General features: G+C 40.7%; 1 protein-coding gene across 5 annotated transcripts in view; it reads left to right on the plus strand.

The window, feature by feature from the left end:
• Window positions 1-20556, plus strand: part of ttll5 (tubulin tyrosine ligase-like family, member 5) — a 46973-nt gene that overhangs the window by 10767 nt on the left and 15650 nt on the right. For 2 of the 5 annotated variants that reach the window (XM_032500306.1, XM_032500310.1), the window contains exons 13-28: window positions 3192-3273; window positions 3586-3647; window positions 6926-7020; window positions 7671-7712; window positions 8577-8681; window positions 8817-8908; window positions 9458-9520; window positions 10054-10190; window positions 10443-10698; window positions 11746-11863; window positions 12304-12450; window positions 12553-12644; window positions 12780-12928; window positions 13202-13777; window positions 13861-14048; window positions 16614-16753. In XM_032500306.1, coding sequence (XP_032356197.1) covers window positions 3192-3273; window positions 3586-3647; window positions 6926-7020; window positions 7671-7712; window positions 8577-8681; window positions 8817-8908; window positions 9458-9520; window positions 10054-10190; window positions 10443-10698; window positions 11746-11863; window positions 12304-12450; window positions 12553-12644; window positions 12780-12928; window positions 13202-13777; window positions 13861-14048; window positions 16614-16753 — 2344 coding nt within the window. The remainder of the gene's footprint in view (window positions 1-3191; window positions 3274-3585; window positions 3648-6925; window positions 7021-7670; window positions 7713-8576; window positions 8682-8816; window positions 8909-9457; window positions 9521-10053; window positions 10191-10442; window positions 10699-11745; window positions 11864-12303; window positions 12451-12552; window positions 12645-12779; window positions 12929-13201; window positions 13778-13860; window positions 14049-16613; window positions 16754-20556) is intronic. The other 3 variants (XM_032500307.1, XM_032500308.1, XM_032500309.1) reach the window with 3 other exon arrangements.

Raw genomic sequence — 20556 nt, forward strand, 5'->3', positions numbered from 1 at the left:
GGGGGGGGGGGGGGGAGAAAATGCCACCCATGCAGCTCCTCACCGCTGCTGTGTGATTAATGGACAGGCTTTTTGCTGAGAGATGCTGATTACGAGATGTTTTGACTAAGATCTGATTAGCCAAACCAAAGGCCTATTTTATTACACACAAAACATTCCACTTACTGGTCCTGTGTTCCACTGAACGTCCCTCATTAAGTGCTGAGTGTGGTTGGAACCCCTGTCTGTGAACAACTCTCCCTGTTTTACATTTGTCAGATGCTCCCACATTTCACTACAGCACAGTGTTGGTATGCCTGTGATGACAGTGTGGCTGCTGTATAATTCTAAATCTTTTAAAGAATGATTAATGGAATGAGTCGTGCTATCATAATAGGGCTATAGAGTGTCAACTGTTACTTTAATTTGTTGTCATCAAAGTGTTTTCATGATTGTGGCTCCGCTGTTCTCCCTGCAACAGCAGTAAAAGCACTTTAGGGGCAACAATTTATGTCAGAATGATGCAAAAGTAATCCAATTGTTCTCGCCTATGAAGAAAACATACATGCAGCAAATACTTTATTCTGCTGTTGTTGTTGTTGTGGGCCAACCAACTGCAATGCCAGGGTGGGGAGATTATTGTTTTTGGGCGTTTGTCTCTTGTGGTGAAGTTTCCAGCAGCGCCCATCCAATAATAAAAAATCATCCCTTTACTCTGTCACATTTTTTTCTCTCCCTGCCTCTTTAATGGGTGTGATGTGGATGTTCGCTGCCTCTCCTCTCCTTGTCTGTGATGCTTGTTGTGGCCTCTCTGCGGTCACATTTAACAGCACTCCCCCGGCAGCGGTCGAGCCATAGAACAAACGTGTCTAGCAGTGAGAAAGCTCTTGGGGCAGGAGCGGCGTCTGCTCCTAATTGGGGGAAAATGAGCGGCACATGGAGCCTGCTTGTCGGGGGCTGGTGAGGTGGTGTAACACCTCCCCATTTTCCCCTGTTGTTGTGGTGGTGCCACTGGTGAGGCACTGCAACCCATTTATTCCCGTACTCTGTTCCCCGAGACTAATGCATAATGTTTTATGTGTGCATTTTTATACAGAAAAGGCTAAAATGGGATAAGCTGGCAAGTGGAAAATAAAATCTTGGTGCTCTGCTTAAGCGAGTACTGTTTAGTGGTGGGGGTCCCATCCATCCTCAGAAGTTAAAAAAAAAAGTTAAAGATGGCAGTGGCAGCTTCTGTTGCTGCTCTTGGCTCCGGATTATATGTCAAATTTTGTTCCGTCATGAAAATACAGTTTTTTTAGTCACACCAATTTGGACCTCATGCCACTACCATATTTTCATCTCCTGACCCATGTAATATATCCTAGTGAACAAAATCCAGTGAGCACTTTCTCCAACTTGTCCTAATGCAGATGATGAAAACATGAGTAGAGAAAAAAAATGTTTTCAGGAAATGTTACAGTCTTAAAAGAGAACTCTTTTAGAGACTTCCTTTAAGTTGGGGGACTCACAAGAGACAGATTAAAAAGAACGATCAAAATGGAAGCAGTCTGGAAAAACCCTAGATCTTAAATTTCCTATAATGCAATTTGATAGCATCTTTCGTTAGAGCCTCTCTGTCTGGTAAATGCCTGTGTCTTTTAAACTCCATGCCCCCATTTTAGTACTCCTCATGATGAGCAAACTGATCCTGTTGTGTAAAACCAGTGCTCCTTTGGTAAAACACCAAATATACACATTTGGCCAGGGTGGAGATGACTACAACAAGTAATGTAAAGACAAATACATTTAACTCATCTTGTTGAACTAGAATTCCCTAGCCTGACATTATTTAACCAAGTGAAATATAAAGTCATTGCACGCTGTCACGCTGTCTTTTGTATGCTTAACACTGGAACTGACCTGAGATGCTAAAATAAACAGTGCTGGTTATGGCAGCTTTGAAACCTCCAACCCCCCTGGCCTATTCTCAAAACAGTCTATTCTTTTGAAGTACCATTAGAAGGATTTTTCCTTGGCTCTATAGCTGGGTTTTGCGCTATCCCTGTAAAATACTGTGGTTTCCCTGCACGCTGCTTCTGGGGCCGACGGGTCGTTGGCTTACAGGGTGAAACTCCCCAGAGCAGTGTGAGGGCTTTTGTAGGTTACATAGGCCAACTCTGTCACAGTGAGCCATATGTCAGTCACTGAAACAAGTAAAATTGGGATAGAATAGATGAATTTTTACATAGGGAACTTTCTGACCACTTTGTAAAAAGCGTTTATATGTCACTCAGTGCTAAGCTATTACTGGAGTGAAATATATACAATATATAGCCTGAAGGCCATTTTATGGTTGTGCGTAGAATCAACGGTGTACTCCCGCAGACACCTCTGCGTCTTCGCTGGACCCTACGCCTATTTCCCACCTTGGTCAGAAAACACAGTGGAGACACTTTGTTTCTTTCACTATGACTCTAGAGTCGGTAATCACTCCAAAGCTAATTGCAGTCACTCTCTCACTTCTCCCTCACTCTATCACCCACTCCCCACACACACACATACACAAACACATGCCGGATCGATGCACACACCAGCGCACAAGTATAAACATCAGGCCACTTACGTAGGCTACGGCGAAAGCTGTGCGTGGAGCCTCCGCACAACCATAAAACGGCCTTTAAGGCTTTCTAATCCACCAGGTTTCTGCCACTTGGGACACACTGTCACATTTCCACTTCTGTACTTCTGGAGTTCACATTTTACTGCCCCAGTTAGGCAAGATACTAACTTTATGATGCTTACTAGAGCACCATCCTTCTTGTTATTATGTAGTGACAATATGTGGATTGCTTAATCTTCCCATGAGAAAATTGACTATGTATAACAATATTCACAGCCACAGTGTGTTTTTGATCTACTGTCTTATGTAAGCAACTCCATGACGGATTAAATGTGTATGTGCTTAGTTAACGTAATTGAGCCAATCCCTCAGTAGCAGGCTTTGGTGAATTTGGTTTCTCTCTTGAGTGATTGGGGATATAACACGCGTGCAATTGGTAGCAGAAAAACATAGACCATGTTGCCAAATGCCACAAAATGGAACTATGATGAAACTCTTGTGATTTTGATGGCCTTCATCTTTTATTTTCAGTGAGCAGATCTCAGTGATTACATCTGCCTCCCAGTCTGTAGTGAAAACCCTTTGATTCATTTTGTGTTTCCTTCTGTAGAACTGTATGGGTTTGACGTGCTTATTGACTCCAACCTTAAACCCTGGTTGTTAGAGGTGAACCTTTCTCCCTCTCTGGCCTGGTGAGTGACTGTCTTAATCATTTAATTCTTAATTTTGTTTTTTTCAGGAGAATTTCTTACTGAAGATGTTTCTTGTATCCTACCAACTTAAACAAAGGTTTATCCTAGAATATGCAACCAAAACTAAAGCATACCCTCATCTCCCACCAAACCGCATCTCCCACCAAAGTGTCAGTTTGGCAGTTTAGTTTTACGCTCACACAACAAATCTGTATCTTCTTATGACAGTTGATCATTTTTGACTCAAGCTGACTAAAAGTTTGTTTCTTTGTAAAAAAAAAAAAAAAGAAAAAAAATTCTTCCTATTTACAGTGATGCCCCCTTGGATCTGAAGGTAAAGGCCAGCATGATTGCAGACATGTTTTCGCTTGTGGGTGAGTACATGCTGAAACAATGACTAAATACAACTTCCATTTGATTCCAAAGTTTTGCACGAATGATGGCACTTCATACACATTGAGTTCAAGTTAATTTAATTTTTGAATCTAGATTTTTATATGCATTATCAACATAAAAAGTAGAAACCTTAAATATCCAACAATAACACATTCACACAGTTTAAGTTATATTAGTAACCACCACACAATTAAGAGAGGATGAATAATATTGGTTTAATTTAAAACATTACAATATTAGGGTTACAGATTTGTATTACTAAGAATGCACACAGTACATTTGAAATAATCCATCATTAATGCAGAATCAAGATTTGGCCTTTAACAGGAGTCAATAGTTGTAGTAACATTGAGTTAGTCATCTTCAGAGCTTAAAAACAAATTACACTGAATGTTCTTAGATACTTAAATTTCATATTTTAGCTTTAAAGGTCCCATGGCATGAACATTAAACTTTATGAGGTTATTTAACATTAATATGCGTTTCCCCAGCCTGCATATGGTCCCCCAGTGGCTAGAAATGGTGATAGGTCTAAACCGAGCCCTGGATATCCTGCTTTGCCTTTGAGAAAAATAAAGCTCAGATGTGCCGATCTAGAATCTTCCTCCTTATGAGAAAGAGAATTCAGATATTGTATTAGGGGACCACTAAGATCTGTGTAAAAGCATCCAAAGAGCACTATGTCATGGGACTTTTAAGTAAGAACATTACTCACTCTTCAGAATAGAATATGGAACAACTCCATAAATAATCGGTCAAATATAAAATATTTATTATGATTTTGGAGGCTAATATAAAATGAAAAGTGCTCTAATTATGCTGTATTTATTTCAATAACCTCACTCCAGAAGCATAGATGCTAGTTGGCTTTACTTGTAACCAGCATGTTTTAAGCAGGTGGAGACAGTCATCCATTAATATTTTGCTTAATTTCACACCGACATAGCTGTATGGCTTTATTATTTAAGTAGCTTCTATGTTAGACAATAAACCACAGACTTCATTAACAAAATTGTCAACAGAGGCCTTACCTGTTTTGTAGTCTTTAGGTTTTTGAGAAACTAGATGGGGCATGTCAGTCTTTTGCATGAAGACACACAAAATGCCTGGCCCAAGGCAGAGATAAACACTGTTTATATAACAGCATGGAATACTATCTCTTTTATGTCTCCTAGCCTCTTAATTATTGAATTTTCATGCAGAATAGGAGCTTGATCTTATGCATCCTTTATTTAGCCGGGAATGTCCCACTGAGATACAAGATCTCATCTTCCAGTGATTCCTGGACGCTTATAATATTTTAATGCGTAAGTTTAAACCAAGAAGAATCTCATACATTTGCCACATAGAGAGCTCTGTGAGCTTGCTTATAGTCTTGTAGATGACAGTCAAAAGTACACAAAAAGAGACAAATAATAACCAAACTTTCACATCTCTTGATTATTTAACTTAGCACTTAATCCTCTAATTTATCTTTACCATTCACAGGATACATGGACCCCACTGATTAACAGGCGTCCATCTAAACTGGCACAAAACCATTAAGTCTGTCTGTGGTCTCAGCCTAATGATATTAAAGGAATAGCTAGTTGGTGTGTGTGTGTGTGTGTGTGTGTGTGTGTGTGTGTGTGTGTGTGTGTGTGTGTGTGTGTGTGTGTGTGTGTGTGTGTGTGTGTGTGTGTGTGTGTGTGTGTGTGTGTGTGTGTGTGTGTGTGTGCACATATGCACACATGCACACGTGTCTTAGCCTAGGCCATGCTGCGGCTTGAAACCCTCCCTTCTGGCTCATTAAATGAAAGAGTAGAATCATAAATTGCCAGTTATCTTTGGACTGAGAAGTTACTGCGGGTCTGGGGAAAATGAGCAGTGGCATGTAAAACATAGCACATCTATTTTGTACCAAACAAGCTAAGTCGCTGTTGGCTGATAACACTTGGGCTGCATCCCAGACCTGTAAATAATGACAGCATTCCATTAGCATTCATTTTCCGCCTGTGCGAAGCTGTCAGCGCTGTGTCGCTTATGTTTGTAATAATTGCGGTGTTTAGGCAAGAGCATGGCAGGGGCCTGATTCTTACCTGATGGCTTGAAAGAGGCAGTACAAATAGCCTCGAGCTCCACACTGTCAATAGAATGAATTCACTTCAAGTGTGACTGCAACATAAACATATTTCATTAGTATTTCACTTTTACCACTGGTTAGCTTTGAGGGAGTGTTGGAATTAATAAAAAGAAGCTCATAGATTGATTCTTATTGACTGGGTGGGAACATCTTAGTGGGGAATGTGAATTACAAACATTTCCCCCCACCCTTATCAACTACCACTAGAATGTAAATGTGTGGATCTGTTTAAATCTGATGTAGTGTCACAATAAGAAAACATGTTTTTTCTCTCTGACATAAAAGCTTAATGAATAGTGCAACATTTTGGGAAATACATGTATTTGCTTTCTGGCATAGAGTTAGATGGCAAGATCGATACCACTCTCATGTCTGTCCATTATGAGGCTACAGCCAGCAGCTGGTTATCTTAGCTTAGCATAAAGGCTGGTAACAAGGGGAAACGGCTAGCTTTAACTTTTTTGTACAAAAATCAAAGTTCACATTTAATGAGGGATACAAGCTGCAACTTCCTATAGTCTCTGCTGCTTGCCTGTCAACAACTGCTTAGAGACAAGAAATAGTCCGACACATAACCTCCCACAAACCTTTTGATTGAATTGTTTGTTGTTTTTTCACACGCAGTGATTCTAAGGGCCAAGTAAACAAGACATCATGTGTTAATTAGTGCACTTTAGATTTTGGTACCTTTGGACAGAGCCAGCTGTTTCCTCTTGTTTCCAGTTTTATGCTAAGCTAACCAGCTGCTGGCTGAAGCTTTACATTTAATGGACAGATATGAGCTCATGTCTGTCTGAAAGCTCCTAAACGTATTTTCCGAAATCTCTAACTTGTCCTTGAAGCAAGGTCAGTGGTTCACATAATGGGGCAGTGGTGTGTCACTATATGAAAACATGTCATGACTTTTTCTAACAGCAAATATAATATCCTTACATCAGAACAATATTTCAATATATTGTTGATTTACATGTAATTTATTGCCTCAATGTCCCTGGCGCTACTTTGGTTTTCTTACACTAACATCGAAGATCTGATGCAATAAATAAAGTTCATCAGAATGAGTAACATATTTAAGACCCACTACAATTGAAATTATAGGATGATATACCCTTTTATGGCTGTGTTTCCCCGTAGGCTTTGTGTGTCACGACCCCCTTTCGAGACAACCACGTACTGACCGAGTCACCCTGGACTCCAGCCTCAAGCACCCAGCAGCCCAAAAAACACAGGTATGGATGCCCCGCCCCCCCCCCCCCCCACCACACACACACACACACACACACACACACACACACACACACACACACACACATATACACAGAAACACACACACACAGCAGAGCCAAGTGTTGCACTCATTCACCCTTCCTTGTGAAACATTCCCATTCTCTTGTCTTCATCTCTCTGTTACTTACAGTATGTTACTGCCACTGCCATTGAGCTCTTCTTCTACCCTCATGGAAAATTGGAAAATTCACTGCAATGCAAAACAACTGCTAATGTAATTACACTGTTTGAGTGACATTAGTTTGTAAGTGCTACACTCTGTGGCTTATTGTTTTATCATTTCTAATCAAGTGACTAATGCTCTCTGTGGGCCTTGTTGCCTAATGATGCCACAACAGCTAATGCATTTGGCTCCTTCCACTCGGCGACTGCACCCAGATTTGGCACAGGATCTGCTGGAGGGAGATTACTAAATTAGACAGATTTCTGCTCCACCTTATATTGTGTAAAGGGCCTGTTTAGACATACAGTAACAATGTTTCATTGTTGCATGTTGATGGAGCATGCACGCTGTCTGCATGGAGCTTCATAAAGGTTAAGCAGCAATGCTGATTTCACCCACCACTCACTGTCTTCACCCATTGCCTCTTAGAAACCTCTTTCTGCACTGACAGCCACTGCGCACAGCAGAATGGTGAGTTTTCTTTGGACTCAGACGTATTAATCTTCTTTTGCCTTGTTCCTTTGCAATTCCCTGATGCCTGTTACATTACCGGTAAGAAATTGCTTACTGCTTTTTGCTTATTTGATTATGCAGCTTTGCTATTTATCATAGTGACAGATGGCTTGTATCGATTCCTAATGCTATATTTAATAGAATTCTCATTGCATTAGCAAAGTGGCCTCAGTAAGTAATTACTTGAAATGCTGCAATGCACCACTTGACCCAAAACTCAGAGACTTTGTTGCACAGTTACTCAAACCTGCCTGACATTAAACCACAGAGGCTGTTGTAGAACTCCATATGCCTTCAGAGAACCCTTTACTCTGATTAGGGGCAACAGATGAGTCTTTTTAATGAAGGATTAGGCCTTTCACTTTTTGGCTGCCTTTGTATCCCCCTAGTCACGTCAGACAAATTACATGTAAACCCTGTGCTATTTAGATGACAAATTCTGTATGTGATCCTGTGGGGTTCTGCCCCTCTGTCTGGCCCAAGTTCCAACCTGCATGCCAAAGTTGTCAATCACAGCCTGGTAGTGCATGCAGCGTGGAGGCAGCCAGGAATGCCAATGCATGACAAAAATGCTTCATTTATGTGACAGGGAGAAATGAAGAGAGGGTATTTTTTTGTTACACAAGCTGTAAGGGAGAATTGTGTTTCAGATTAGGTTGTTTGTCAGTAACACATGACATTTACCAAAATGTAAAAATTGCAATTATTTTTACAACCTTTAAGCATACCTAAATTCATAACAAATGAAACAACTCAATTATTTTTAACATTGGAAAGTATTTATGTTTGAAAGAGGAATAACTCTACATTTCTCCCCTGTAGCAGCAGAGGCCCACATCCGCCGGTAATTCAGAAACAGAGGGGAAGGACAAGCTTGGACCTAAACAAGGCCGTGGAGACAGCACTTTGACTTTGACTGCTGAGGAGGTAAAGCCTTTACAATGGTAGTGTCTGACACAATGAGTGTTATTTTGTTGAATTGAGACAAAATGGGAACCTGAAAGTATAGTAACTATTTAAAACTGTCAAATTTAGTACACTTCTTTTGTTTTCTTTCACAAGATCAAAGTGCTAAGGAGGATAAAGGAAGAGTACGAGAGACGTGGAGGCTTCATTAGGATCTTCCCCACTGCAGAAACATGGGACCTCTATGGGTAAGCTGAGCTAAGAAAGAGCAGACAGACGCTTGTAATCCTAAAGGGGTATTTGTCTGTAATGTTACTCATTATTAATACTGTCTTCAAATAAGTGAGGTACTTAGGCTAAATTAATGCAACCAGTGCCTAAAGCTAGACCATACAACCCCTCTTGACTGTTGCTAATTGAACCACCAGACTAAGGTGTAGCTACAGAGTTGGTATTTGTTAAACTTTGTGTATTATGTTCTATTATGCATGAAATGGCATTTAAGCCCTTATTAGAGAGGAAATATGTTTTTGTGCTTACAATTTATATTCCTATGTGATGATTTTTTGCTTGATTAGCTCCATGTCCCTCTTAGAAGCAGGGATTTTGTGGCATTTTTGAAAGCATATTATTGAGCGGTATGGGGAATTATTGGTGCGTTTAACAGTGCTGCTTCCAGAGTAGCTATATTACTGAAACCTTGTTTTTAACATATTTGCCGCAAATAAGGAGGCCGAGGCTCATTGGGGCTTCTGCCTTATGATTATTGAAATTTCCTTATTATCTTCTTCTCTTAGTGGATATTTGGAGTCCAAGACATCAATGAACTACATGTTGGCAAACAGACTTTTCCATGGCAGGTAATGGCATGGTTTGGTCTTTCGATTGGATAGGTAAGAGGAACAGCTGAAAAGACGTTGCACAGTCAACTTTTCCAGCGTGCGCCCAGTGGCTATGTGACATTGCAGCATTGATTATTATTAAACCGTTTTTTATATATTGTAATGCAGCATGCATTTATGTTATTTGAATCACTATGGGCTTTCAAGTTTTAACCACAGCTTTGTCTATTTCACAATATTATCTGGAGATTTGGCCCCCCCAATTAAATCTATGATTTTTCCGTATTCGTTATGTAGCCAGAATAGGGAGATTTTTATTGCTGCAAGACTTCAGTTGCTGTTATCATTCGCCATTTATCCTTTCTCGTTTGGACCATCACGTCAACTTCTGGACAAGCTACTCAACCACACTAATCTTTCTTAGAACTGGCTTCAGTTAAAGTTACGATTTATAACTGTTGCTCTGCTTTGTGATTGTTGATGATACACATAAATCATTATGGTTGTTGTTATTACAGTTGTGTGTTAACATGTCTTGTTCTGTCTCTCAGGAACGTGCAGCTGCAGGTGGACGCCGTTCACAGCTGTCACGTTGTCCAGTACGAGAGGAAGCTGCTGTCTCTGGAGGCGTGTAAGAGGAGACAGCACCACCTGACTCATCGCTCTGCTGCAAGGAAGAAGAAATCGGGTAGGTCTGATGTGTTCTGCCTCAATTCAGGAAAGTGTAGCTAAGTGGGGACAACATCCCACGCTAATGCACTTTAGTTTCCAATAAATACCTCCCCTGTGTCACAGTAAGGTTGGCCAAATATGACTCTAAATTAGTTCATTTCATTGCAGCAACATCAGAAACCCTACTTCGAGTGTTTGTGTGTGTTGCATCCAAAATGCAAGTGATGTAACTACCATTTGATTTTCTTTGCAATGCTGCATACCTTAGGGAAGAAGTCCAAGGTCTCCCTGCCTGAAATCAGCAGTCAGGAGGGAGAGGACTGCGCTCAGGAAGAAAGAGAGGAGGTAAAACAAGCTCTCGAACCAGTCTCACACAAGACTTTGGTAGCAGAGCAAAGAAAACAAGTGGCCCCACCACTGGAGCGCTCCCACAGCGAGGCTTTGTCCAGCTCAGAGGCAGCCACGCACGATGCCAGGCCTAGAGTCAACCTGCTCAACATCCTTCAGCAGGGGTGGGACCTCAGGTCAGTCTGGATTCTGGGCTGCTTCTCAGGTTGGCTGCTGCTCTCCTTTCCTTTCTCTATTAAATAAGGAGGAATATAAAATACACCTACCAAAGAGGATGAGAAGAAATTGAGGCCTTCTTCACGTAATGTTATGTTTTAATCAGTTTGTTTGACAAGTTTGACATATTCTTTAAATTAAAATACAGATACCACATATTCTAAATACTGTCAAACACATAGGACACACTGTACATACTATTATACCTAAGTGTAACAAAGACTGCGGTCTGATGTTGATTTTAAAAGAGTGCCTGAAATTATAATTTGAGGAGGAATTACAATAACAAGTCTGTGTTTGTAGAAATTCCTCAGTGCTTGTCAGGACTGTGCATGAACCAGGGAAATTATAGTACAGCATATCATTGTTTGAGTTTGGCATCATCTTTTTTTTCTGAGAATAGTCTCTCCAGGTTCACCCAGATCACAAACATAATAATAATAATAATAATGTATAAATATAATAAAATAAATAAATAGAATAATAATGTAAATAATTTATACTTTATTAATCCCACAAGGGGAAATTACAGTTTACACTCTTTTGTTATTATTACACATAGGCCTGAATTACATACACATGCTCAGTACCTATACATGCACTAAATGGAGAGATGTCAGAGTGAGGGGGCTGCCCATGGAAAGGTGCCCCGAGCAGTTGGGGGTTTGGTGCCTTGCTCAAGAGCATCTTGGCAGTGCCCAGGAGGTGAACTGGCACCTCTCCAGCTACCAGTCCACCACCATACTTTGGTCCGTATGGGGACTTAAAACTTCAACAACTTTTGTCTGAAAGTAATACATAGCTGTCTTTGGTTTCTCTCTCTTCTGGATGATATATAGCTAATGAGTATATGATTGACTATAACTGCTTGTTCTTTCTGTTGTAGCAACAGATTCCAATTCAACATACAGAGGACATGGTGGATAATGTTTATTATCAACTGTTGTTATGTCTTTTCTTTTGTAACCTATTCAGCTTTTGATGATTTTCCTCTCTCTCCTCTCCAGTAAAGTGCAGGCCCGGATGGCCTTTTCCTCATACCTGCAGCGAGTCCAGCAAAGACTGCTGGCAGAAAGCAGAGCCAACACCATCCCAGCTTGGCCTGACAAGGACAACGACCAAATGGTATTATGATAACCATTTTTTAATCTCCTTTTCCTAATGAATTGATATCGGTGGACACCCTGGGGCATTGTTTTCCTTGTATGTATATACATGCCAGATTTTCCCTTATTATTATCTTGTTACTCATATGTACCCAGGCTGTAGCTGAAGTGTGTACGAGACATTTGTAGCCACATCGTAGGAAACGTGGTCCCTGTAAATGTTAGTCTGATTGGAAAGTCTGCATTGTTATGGTGTACATCATCATCAGTGGCCTAAAACCTTTGGGGAAAATGTGAATTCAACTTGATCTTTAGACCTTTAAATTCAAAGGGTTCAATGTTTTGAATGAACCTGAAAGGTGAACACAAATGGAACATGAATAAGTGCAGCAGGACAAATCAGTGATTGAGGAAAGTTATAATCAAATATTTCCCGTGAATGTTGTTTTGTCTTCACAGGAGCTTGTGATTCGCTTCCTGAGAAGAGCAGCCAGTAACCTTCAACAAGACATTAAGGTGGTCTTGCCCAGTCGCCAGCTTCCACTCCAAGACCGCAGACGCATCCTGTCCCACCAGCTAGGAGAGTTTATCCACTGTTACAACAAGGTGCCAGTTCCCAGACTCTGGCTTTACCACAGAGTCACAAATCTAAGAGATGATGCAAACATAGGAAAGATTAGGCTGTCTTATTCTTTCCTATCTTCTCAGGAAACTGATCATATGGAGAAAAAACAGGAGAGCAGCAAAGAGGAGCATTGTGTTAACCCCAGTGTGTTTCAGGAGTACATTGCTGAAGCAAGGTTAGTAAATTGGCAAGCCCACTGACCATTGTTCAGTCCTTGGCTCTTTACTTTTCCAGTTATATATGCTACTGCCTAATAAGTGATCTGAATCTGCTATACACATTAATCGTCTCTTTTATTTTCTCTCAACAGTGAAAATGATCTGGAGGAAGTACTGACATTTTACACACAGAAAAATAAATCAGCCACCATCTTCCTAGGAACAAAAGTCCGGAGGGTTAAGAAAGACGTTCATGAAGTAAATGCCTCAGGAGATTCAGGCAACTGTGAGAATTCCAAAAGTGAGTTCCTCCCGTGTATTTTTCCTCTCATATTTTTGTAGCTGAAGGTCTGGTTTATGTTTAATATTTTATCATTCAAGCACAGTAAACCGGAATTGTTTAGATTTGTAAAACCCAAAAAAAAGTAAAGGGAAAAAGATTAAGTCATCCAGGGTAAAGAAAAGGTCAGCTTCAAACGATTAGCACTCATTCGGGGAAAACAAATGTGTGTCAGAGCCAAGGAATGGCTAACTGATGATAAAGGAGCTCTGGCTTCTTTCCTCCTTTGAACAGCTCTGCCTGTGGCCAAAGAGGATTCCAGTGCTTCAGAGTCCTCGCTCTCCATGGGGAAAGTCAGTAGTGACACAGACATCAACGCCACTGAGAGTCATCCCTTTGTCCCTACTGAAGATCGACAGGCAGCAGTAAGAATTGCTAAAATCCAGCCAGAGGTCCAGGCTTCCCAGCACCACTCCAGCTTTCCTATGACTTTAGACAGCACACATAGTCACCTGCAGCACTGCTGCCCTGTCCCAACATCCCTGCCTCTCCATTGCCCACCGCCGCCGCCACCTCTTCAGCCACCATCCTATGCACAGTCCTTGGCTAAGTCTCAGTTCTGCCATTCTGGGACTTTTTCTGACCCTCCTGCATACACCCCTGCCCTTGTAGTCACACAGCCACCGAGAGCAATGTGGACAGCTGTTTCCACCGGCTCTAACACAGTCTGTACTGGGCAACCGACCCAGGTGCTTAAGAGGATTCAGTCCTATACCTCATCAACGTCCAGCTCTGGAGCAGCTTCTTCCATCCTGAGTGCCACACACATCTATAGCCAGAAGCTCTTGAGACCCACCTCTGCAGGCCAAGGTAAACTCAGTATTCTACATGCTGTTGTTTATCAAATTCAGAACGATGTTCTCACATTTGTCTTTTGTTATTCTGTTTGTCAGTTATTCGGAAAAACAGTTCCAGTAAGCTGAAGTCAAACTCCGCAGGGACATTAAAGGAGTTAAGCTCCCTGTCTGCCCAAGCCCAGTCTAACCAGCAGGCCTTCATCTCAGCCCTGCAAAAGCTGGCTGACAAGCAGGTAGCTCGCCACTATGCCAGCTCCAGTCACATCAACCTGCTGACCCAACACGTGAGTTAATTAGGTTTTTACCTCTATGGTTCACTGAGCCAACAGCTACTCCCACCTGGAGCAGGATGTTTCATTGTTTTTAAGCATTTGTAAACGGATCTGTGTAATGTTTCATGTAAGAAAGAAGAATCTGGGCCCGCTGCAGTAGTCTCTCACTGTGAGGTCTCTGAAATTTCTCTTTGTTGATGCGCAAACCTGGCTCTGACCCCATGCTGATTGGCAGCATCTAGCTACTTATTCATTTTGCAGACCTGTTGGAGCCGGAGGGTCTGCTGCCTCGTACCGTGCACCTTTCTCTTTTAGTCCTCGGCTCGCCTACAGTCTGTGGGCTGGGGTTGGTGCGGGGGTAGGTCTGGAACTGGGGTTTAAAGCTGGCTGACCTAAACAGTGGTGAGCCGCATCAAGCCTCAGCTCTGTGTGAGGTCCCATTATCAGATACACCATGGGGGAGTGATTTCTGTTGATACTTAACAAGCAGCCACTTTTTTGTGGTAATTGATGCTTATAAATAGAGGAATGTAGCAAATTGGCACTGAGCAGGGGAGCAGCAGCTCCATTGGCTCCATCACCACCTTCAACTATATTCCCCAAAGATTTGTCATTCGGCGTGGGGAGCCCATCAACCTTTCCTCCCTCCTCCTCTTCCTCCTCCCCCTTTGCCTCACTGGATTTTGTCTCTCAATTTTCTTTGTGATGGCATCAGACCACACAGACTGCAGATTTTATGGCTTCCTTTCAACAGTACATCATTCTGTCTATCTTAAAGGTGTTTGCTGTATTTCTTATGAATAGTTAATCCTGGGCATGGCAGCTGTTTATTTTCCAGTAAAATAGTGTGTTAAAACAGTGTTTTGCACTTAAAGGTTTAGATTCCTTTTTTATGTTTTTTAGTGCTCAGATTTGAAGTCATTAAATCACTCTCTGTACTAAATGGAGAACGTTGTAAACACGAACAACACCCTGTTGCACTAGTTGACCTCTAAGGTTTAAGTGATTACTCTTTCATGCTAGACCACATGTAAACAAAACTGAAACGGAAATTGAGTAAAGCCTGGCACATTAATAAAATCAATATACTCCCTTGCTTGATGCATGGATATGAATCCTTCCAGCATACATATGTGAGTATCTTTATGTACAAAACATCATTATAAGACGTCCTTGTTACACTGTGAAGCTGGTGAACACAACCTTAGAAGATGGGGTGTTACGGTTAAAAACACTGACTAGACGATGGTAACTGTGCCTTATGTGGTAAAGAACATTTTTTTAATGCTGGATATATTTACACACATTTTTTATCTCTTGTCATGATATATGACAATTTGTTCAAAAGCTCAGCAAAAATTGTACCCACATGTGTGTTTTCATTTCCTTAGTTTAAATTCAACAGTTTGTAAGAAGACGCCCAGTCTACCTTAATAAGTAACTTACAGTAGACCTGAGGCTGTGTTACATTTTTCACGTTGTACAAGGCTTGGCAGCATTACAGTTTTCCCATCTGACTATTTAGTCCGCAGGAGGAAATAAAGTAAATGAAACGCCACAGCAGTATAATTTATTCTCCTATTAGCACTGAAAATAATTCCCAGGGTAGTACAGAGCAGTGCAGAGGTGCAGTTGCTACAGTAGTCGTAAACAGATTTTGGCTGGCGAGTCATGATTGCTGATTCTGTCAGAGATGGAGAAGGGGGGAGGGACCACCTGGATTTAGTGCTGAGTGGAGACTAGCTCTGCCATATGCTGTGTGTACATTTCACATTGCCCCCAGAGACAAGAGAATGAAGTGGTCAATGTAGGGAGGACCAAAATATGAGTGCTTATTTATCAAGCATTACCATTGCTTTAGATTTGGGACTAGAAGTGGGAGGCTTGGTTGAAGTAACTTGACTTAACATTGATGTTGTTAGTAAGTACCTATATCTACAGTACTGCTCCCTTGAGGGATGGGTTGAATACAGAGAATGAATTTTGCTATATGTATGTGTATGTGACAATAAAGTACCTTTACCTTTACCTTCATCTTCTTAAAGGTGCCCTGCCACACAAAACCATTTTTACTTGCCTTTTTTAAAATATGTTAGGTCCATATGTGTTTGTGTCATGTCGTGAATGTGACTGTGAAAATGAACTGCTACCTCCGCTTAGCTCTAGCCACTGAAAAGAAATAGGGGGAAAAATCAGGCCGATTACAAAAGCTGGTGAGTCTGACGTCATGTTGCCTAAGCTCATCACTATTCATGAGCTCGCCCAGGTGTTCTGGGTAAGGGATGCCGATAGCCAGACTCTAGTTGACTAGCTGTTAGCCAATCAGAGTCAAACATCTTACCTCATTGAACGTTAATGAGAACTGGCACAAATCAAGCTACGTCTTCCTGCAGGCTTTCTATACCACACTAGAATGGCTTGAAACAAAGTAACCAAGAGATTTGTTTCCACGAAAAATGTTAAAGAGTCCTTGGTAGAACTTCAGACATTACCACAGGGCACCTTTAATACAGTAACTGTAAATAAAATGACTTTAAATTGGTTTGAGTGGAATCATCTGTTCTCCTCTGCCCACAGTTAGCCAACCTGAACCTGGCAAACAGGATGTTGGGCACAGAGAGTGTCACACCGAACCCGAAAGTGTGGCACACTGCTTCTACAACCCAAGGGCCAGTAAAAGCTGTTCATTCTGGAACAGATCTGTGTAGCAGCACTAGGTGAGTCCACAGACATGTAGCATTAGCAGGGGTTAATAAACAAGGCTATATATATAGTCCCTGACAAAAGTCTTGTCGCTTGTGTACAAATTGACCTGAAGTGCCGCTGAAATATATTTCTAATCAAGATTTATTTACAAGAAATGGCTCATTTTAATCCCAACAGCTTTTGTAATAATGTTTCAGTGCAAAACGAAACTGTCAAAAAGTATTCTAATATTCACAGCTTGGTAAAGCCCCTTGAGTCAATTTTTGCAAAGACATAAGTGTTGTCGCCTTGTCATATGAGCTTCACCTGTGACTAATAATGGATCAATTAGGTCTCAGTTGTGTATAAGAACAACCATTTCAAAATGGCCTCCATGGTCGAATCAGTGCCCAGAAGCCAGCACTAAACAAAAGACAATTGAAAAACCGTGTGGCATTTGCCAAGGCCCACAGCCTGCTAAAAGGATGGACGCTGATGAAGTGGAAGAAAGTGGATTTTTCAGATTGATCTTCTGTTGAATTACACCACAGTTGCCGCAATATTTGAGGAGACCTACTGGAGCCCGCATGGATCCAAGATTACCCAGAAAACAGTGAAGTTTGGGGCAGAAAAATCATGGTGTGGGGTTACATCCAGTATGGGGTGTGCAAGAGATTGCAGGTGGAAGGCAACATCGATAGGCTCAATAACAAGAAACTTAGCTACTCTTAATTCCCAACCATAAAAGAGGCCAAATTCTCCAGCAGGATGGTGCTCCATGCATACTCCATCTCCACTTCAAAGTTCCTCAAGGCGAAGAAGTCAAGATGCTCCAGGATTGGCCGCCCAGTCACCAGACATGAACATCATTGAGCATATGTGGGGTAGGATGAAAGAGGAAGCATGGAAGACCAAACCAAAGAATATTGATGAGCTCCGGGAGGCATGCAAGACTGCTTTCCTAGCATTCCTGATGACTTCATCAATACATTGTCTGAATCCTTGCCAAACCGCATGGATGCAGTCCTTCAAGCTCATGGAAGTCATACAAGATATTACATTTGAATCTCACAGCACCACTATTTAATTTGTGACTTTTTTTAGTATTTGTAGTAAATTTTGTCAATTCTGTATAGGTGACAAAACTTTTGTCTTGCCAAAATTTGACCTTTCTGTCTTGTTTAAATAATAAATCTTTTTTTAGTGAACTAATTATTTCAATGCATTGAACATCATTTGGGAGGGTTTTAGCTTTTCATATGAGCTATTTCTTACACCAATTGATTAATTAAAAGTCAGGTAATAGCAGTGTTTCTACAAAATAGATAAGCGACAAGACTTTTGTCAGGGACTGTATATATATATATATATATATATATATATATATATATAAATATGTATGTGTGTGTGTATGTATATATATTTATACATTCAAAGCATAAAAATATGTACATTTAAGGCATAATCATCGTATTGGACATGATGTCACTGATCCTCGTTAGGTAAAGTGTTTCAGTGTTTCCACAATCAGTTATATTCATATTCATTTATATTCATCACTCAGTCTTTAGTGCCACAACAATTCCTAGCCTCGTGTTATGTATAAAAGTGATCCCAATGGGTTTTGCACTATGTGATATACTGTAGGTATCTCTAGGGTGAGAAAGTGGGAGCACTGGTATCAGATTGGTACGTGGCATCGGCAGATAATCTGTGTTAAAGTATTGGAATTTGCATTGGGAGAGAAAAAGTTTTAAAAGTGTATCACTATGTACTGTGTTGTCCATTTCTTCTTCTTTTAAAAAAACGTTGAGGGTCCTTGCATACTCATGTGAAGTAAACAGCATCTTTCACAGGAAACACAGCAACTTTTAAGAGCACACGTAATTCATCTGAAAATAAGTTGTAAATATTCTGCTCTTTGAATAAAAGTCAGGGGAATTTTTTCATATAAGAAAGAGGAAGGTTTAATTTCTTAAGCATCTTTCAGTCCATCTGAAATTATTATTTGTACTTTTCCTTTGTTCTCCTTTGAATAAAAATCGAAACCAAAGTTGAAATGTATATTTTATTTCAATAATAGTTTTACATTAATTTGTTAGAATACATTTAAACTATTTGTGATTTCAGTGGGACTTTATTTTTGTTTTGTGTTACAGTTCCTTCTCTATTACTCCACTTTTGCATTTAGCACTCACCACACCTCTGCTCTCTCATAAGTGCTTCAGAGAGTGGACCTTATGGTCAAATTTCACCATTGTGCTCAAATGCACTATTTATTCGCCCTCCCCTGAGGCGGCAGAGAAGGAATAGTGGGTTACAGTCTCAATGGGGTTCATTGCCAAGGAAAACAGCATATTTTTCCTCTGAGAGCCTTGAGTCTGAGATGCTGTTCTGATGTACACCGACACATTGTAGTTGGCATTAACAACCATCCTTGTTTTTCAGAATACGTCATGAGGCCTAAAGAGTTCAAATACTATAGTTGAGTTGCTTTTTTCATTCTTGGAAATGAAGGGTTTAAAAGAAAGAAAAGTTGTTCACCTATCAAGTATTATTCACTTTGGCCAAATTAATGTCCTGAGGACTTTCTCTGTAATCATCTTTACACAAGTCTTTACCGTAGACACTTAGATTGTGGTAGCCTATTTGGTCACACTCAATAGAATCTAAATGCTTTTTTAATGGTCTCCGGCGAATTTTTAGATTGAAGATTGTTAGTCTTTGGAAAAGGATTGTGGACTGGGCAGGCTAGTTCAACATGTGCCTGGAAATGCACATTTTATTCTCATTTTAATAGTGCTTTGTGGAGCTGAGTAACACTAGATTTGGCCACGTAGTGTCAGGAGTGTGTGAAGCATGCTGGCAGCTTAAAACATTGCATTGGTGGGTTGGAGGCAGTGCTAAGGGGGTTATGTCAACACCCACATAGTCTGCTCCAGGCTTTGCAACCATTGACATCTCCCCTGCCCCCCTTCCTCACCCCATATCTCACCTCTCACATTGCTCCGAGGAGAGAAGAAAGGAAACAGAAGGACAGAATATGATCACACGGTCATGCTCTATGATACCTGGCCAGGATACCAAACCGGCTATTTAAAGGTGTAATTCATTGAGGGGTAAGCATATATGGTCACTCAGCTTTTTATTTTTGTCTTGATATGAGAGTAACAATGTCTCAGACAGCTTGGCCTTGGTCTTGGTCTCTGTTTTTACAGTCCTGCCCTTCCTTGTGTATCGGGCTGTCATGGAATTCCAGAAATGTCTTGCCTTTTCTCTTTTCAATTTTTTTTTTATTTCCACAAAGCAAGAAGAGACATTTCATAGAATTTATAATTTTATGGATAGCCTTATGCAGGTTTTACATATGATACTCAGGAAACAGAAGTCACCTTTTGATCTACCATTTAACTTTAGAACTCTAGTGCTTTGATTGGATCATACATTTCTTCTCTCAATTTAGTCATTCCCCCTTTATATTTGGGTATTTCCTATATTGTTTTGACACCTCATTCATCACAAAATACATTTTAGTACAGCTTTACATTTCAACTTTTCACGTTTCAGCTTAATAATTCATAGAAAGAGGAATATACAGTTGTGAAAGCTTATTTTAAATCTCTCTAGAAAATACACAGCTCCCTTTATCTTCCCATTTGTCACTGGCTTGCAATACATAAAGCTCTCTTATACCCCAGTACTCCCAGCCCTTGGTTTGGCATTCACCTTTTATTGCGGTGAAATGCCTTTAATAAGATATTAGGATAAATTGCCTTGATTTCACCTCGGCGCTGTTTTTTATAACACAGAATTTCCTGTGCCCCCCTTACACTTG

Source organism: Etheostoma spectabile, chromosome 20 (assembly GCF_008692095.1).
Source record: "Etheostoma spectabile isolate EspeVRDwgs_2016 chromosome 20, UIUC_Espe_1.0, whole genome shotgun sequence".
Taxonomy (NCBI): Eukaryota; Metazoa; Chordata; class Actinopteri; order Perciformes; family Percidae; genus Etheostoma; species Etheostoma spectabile.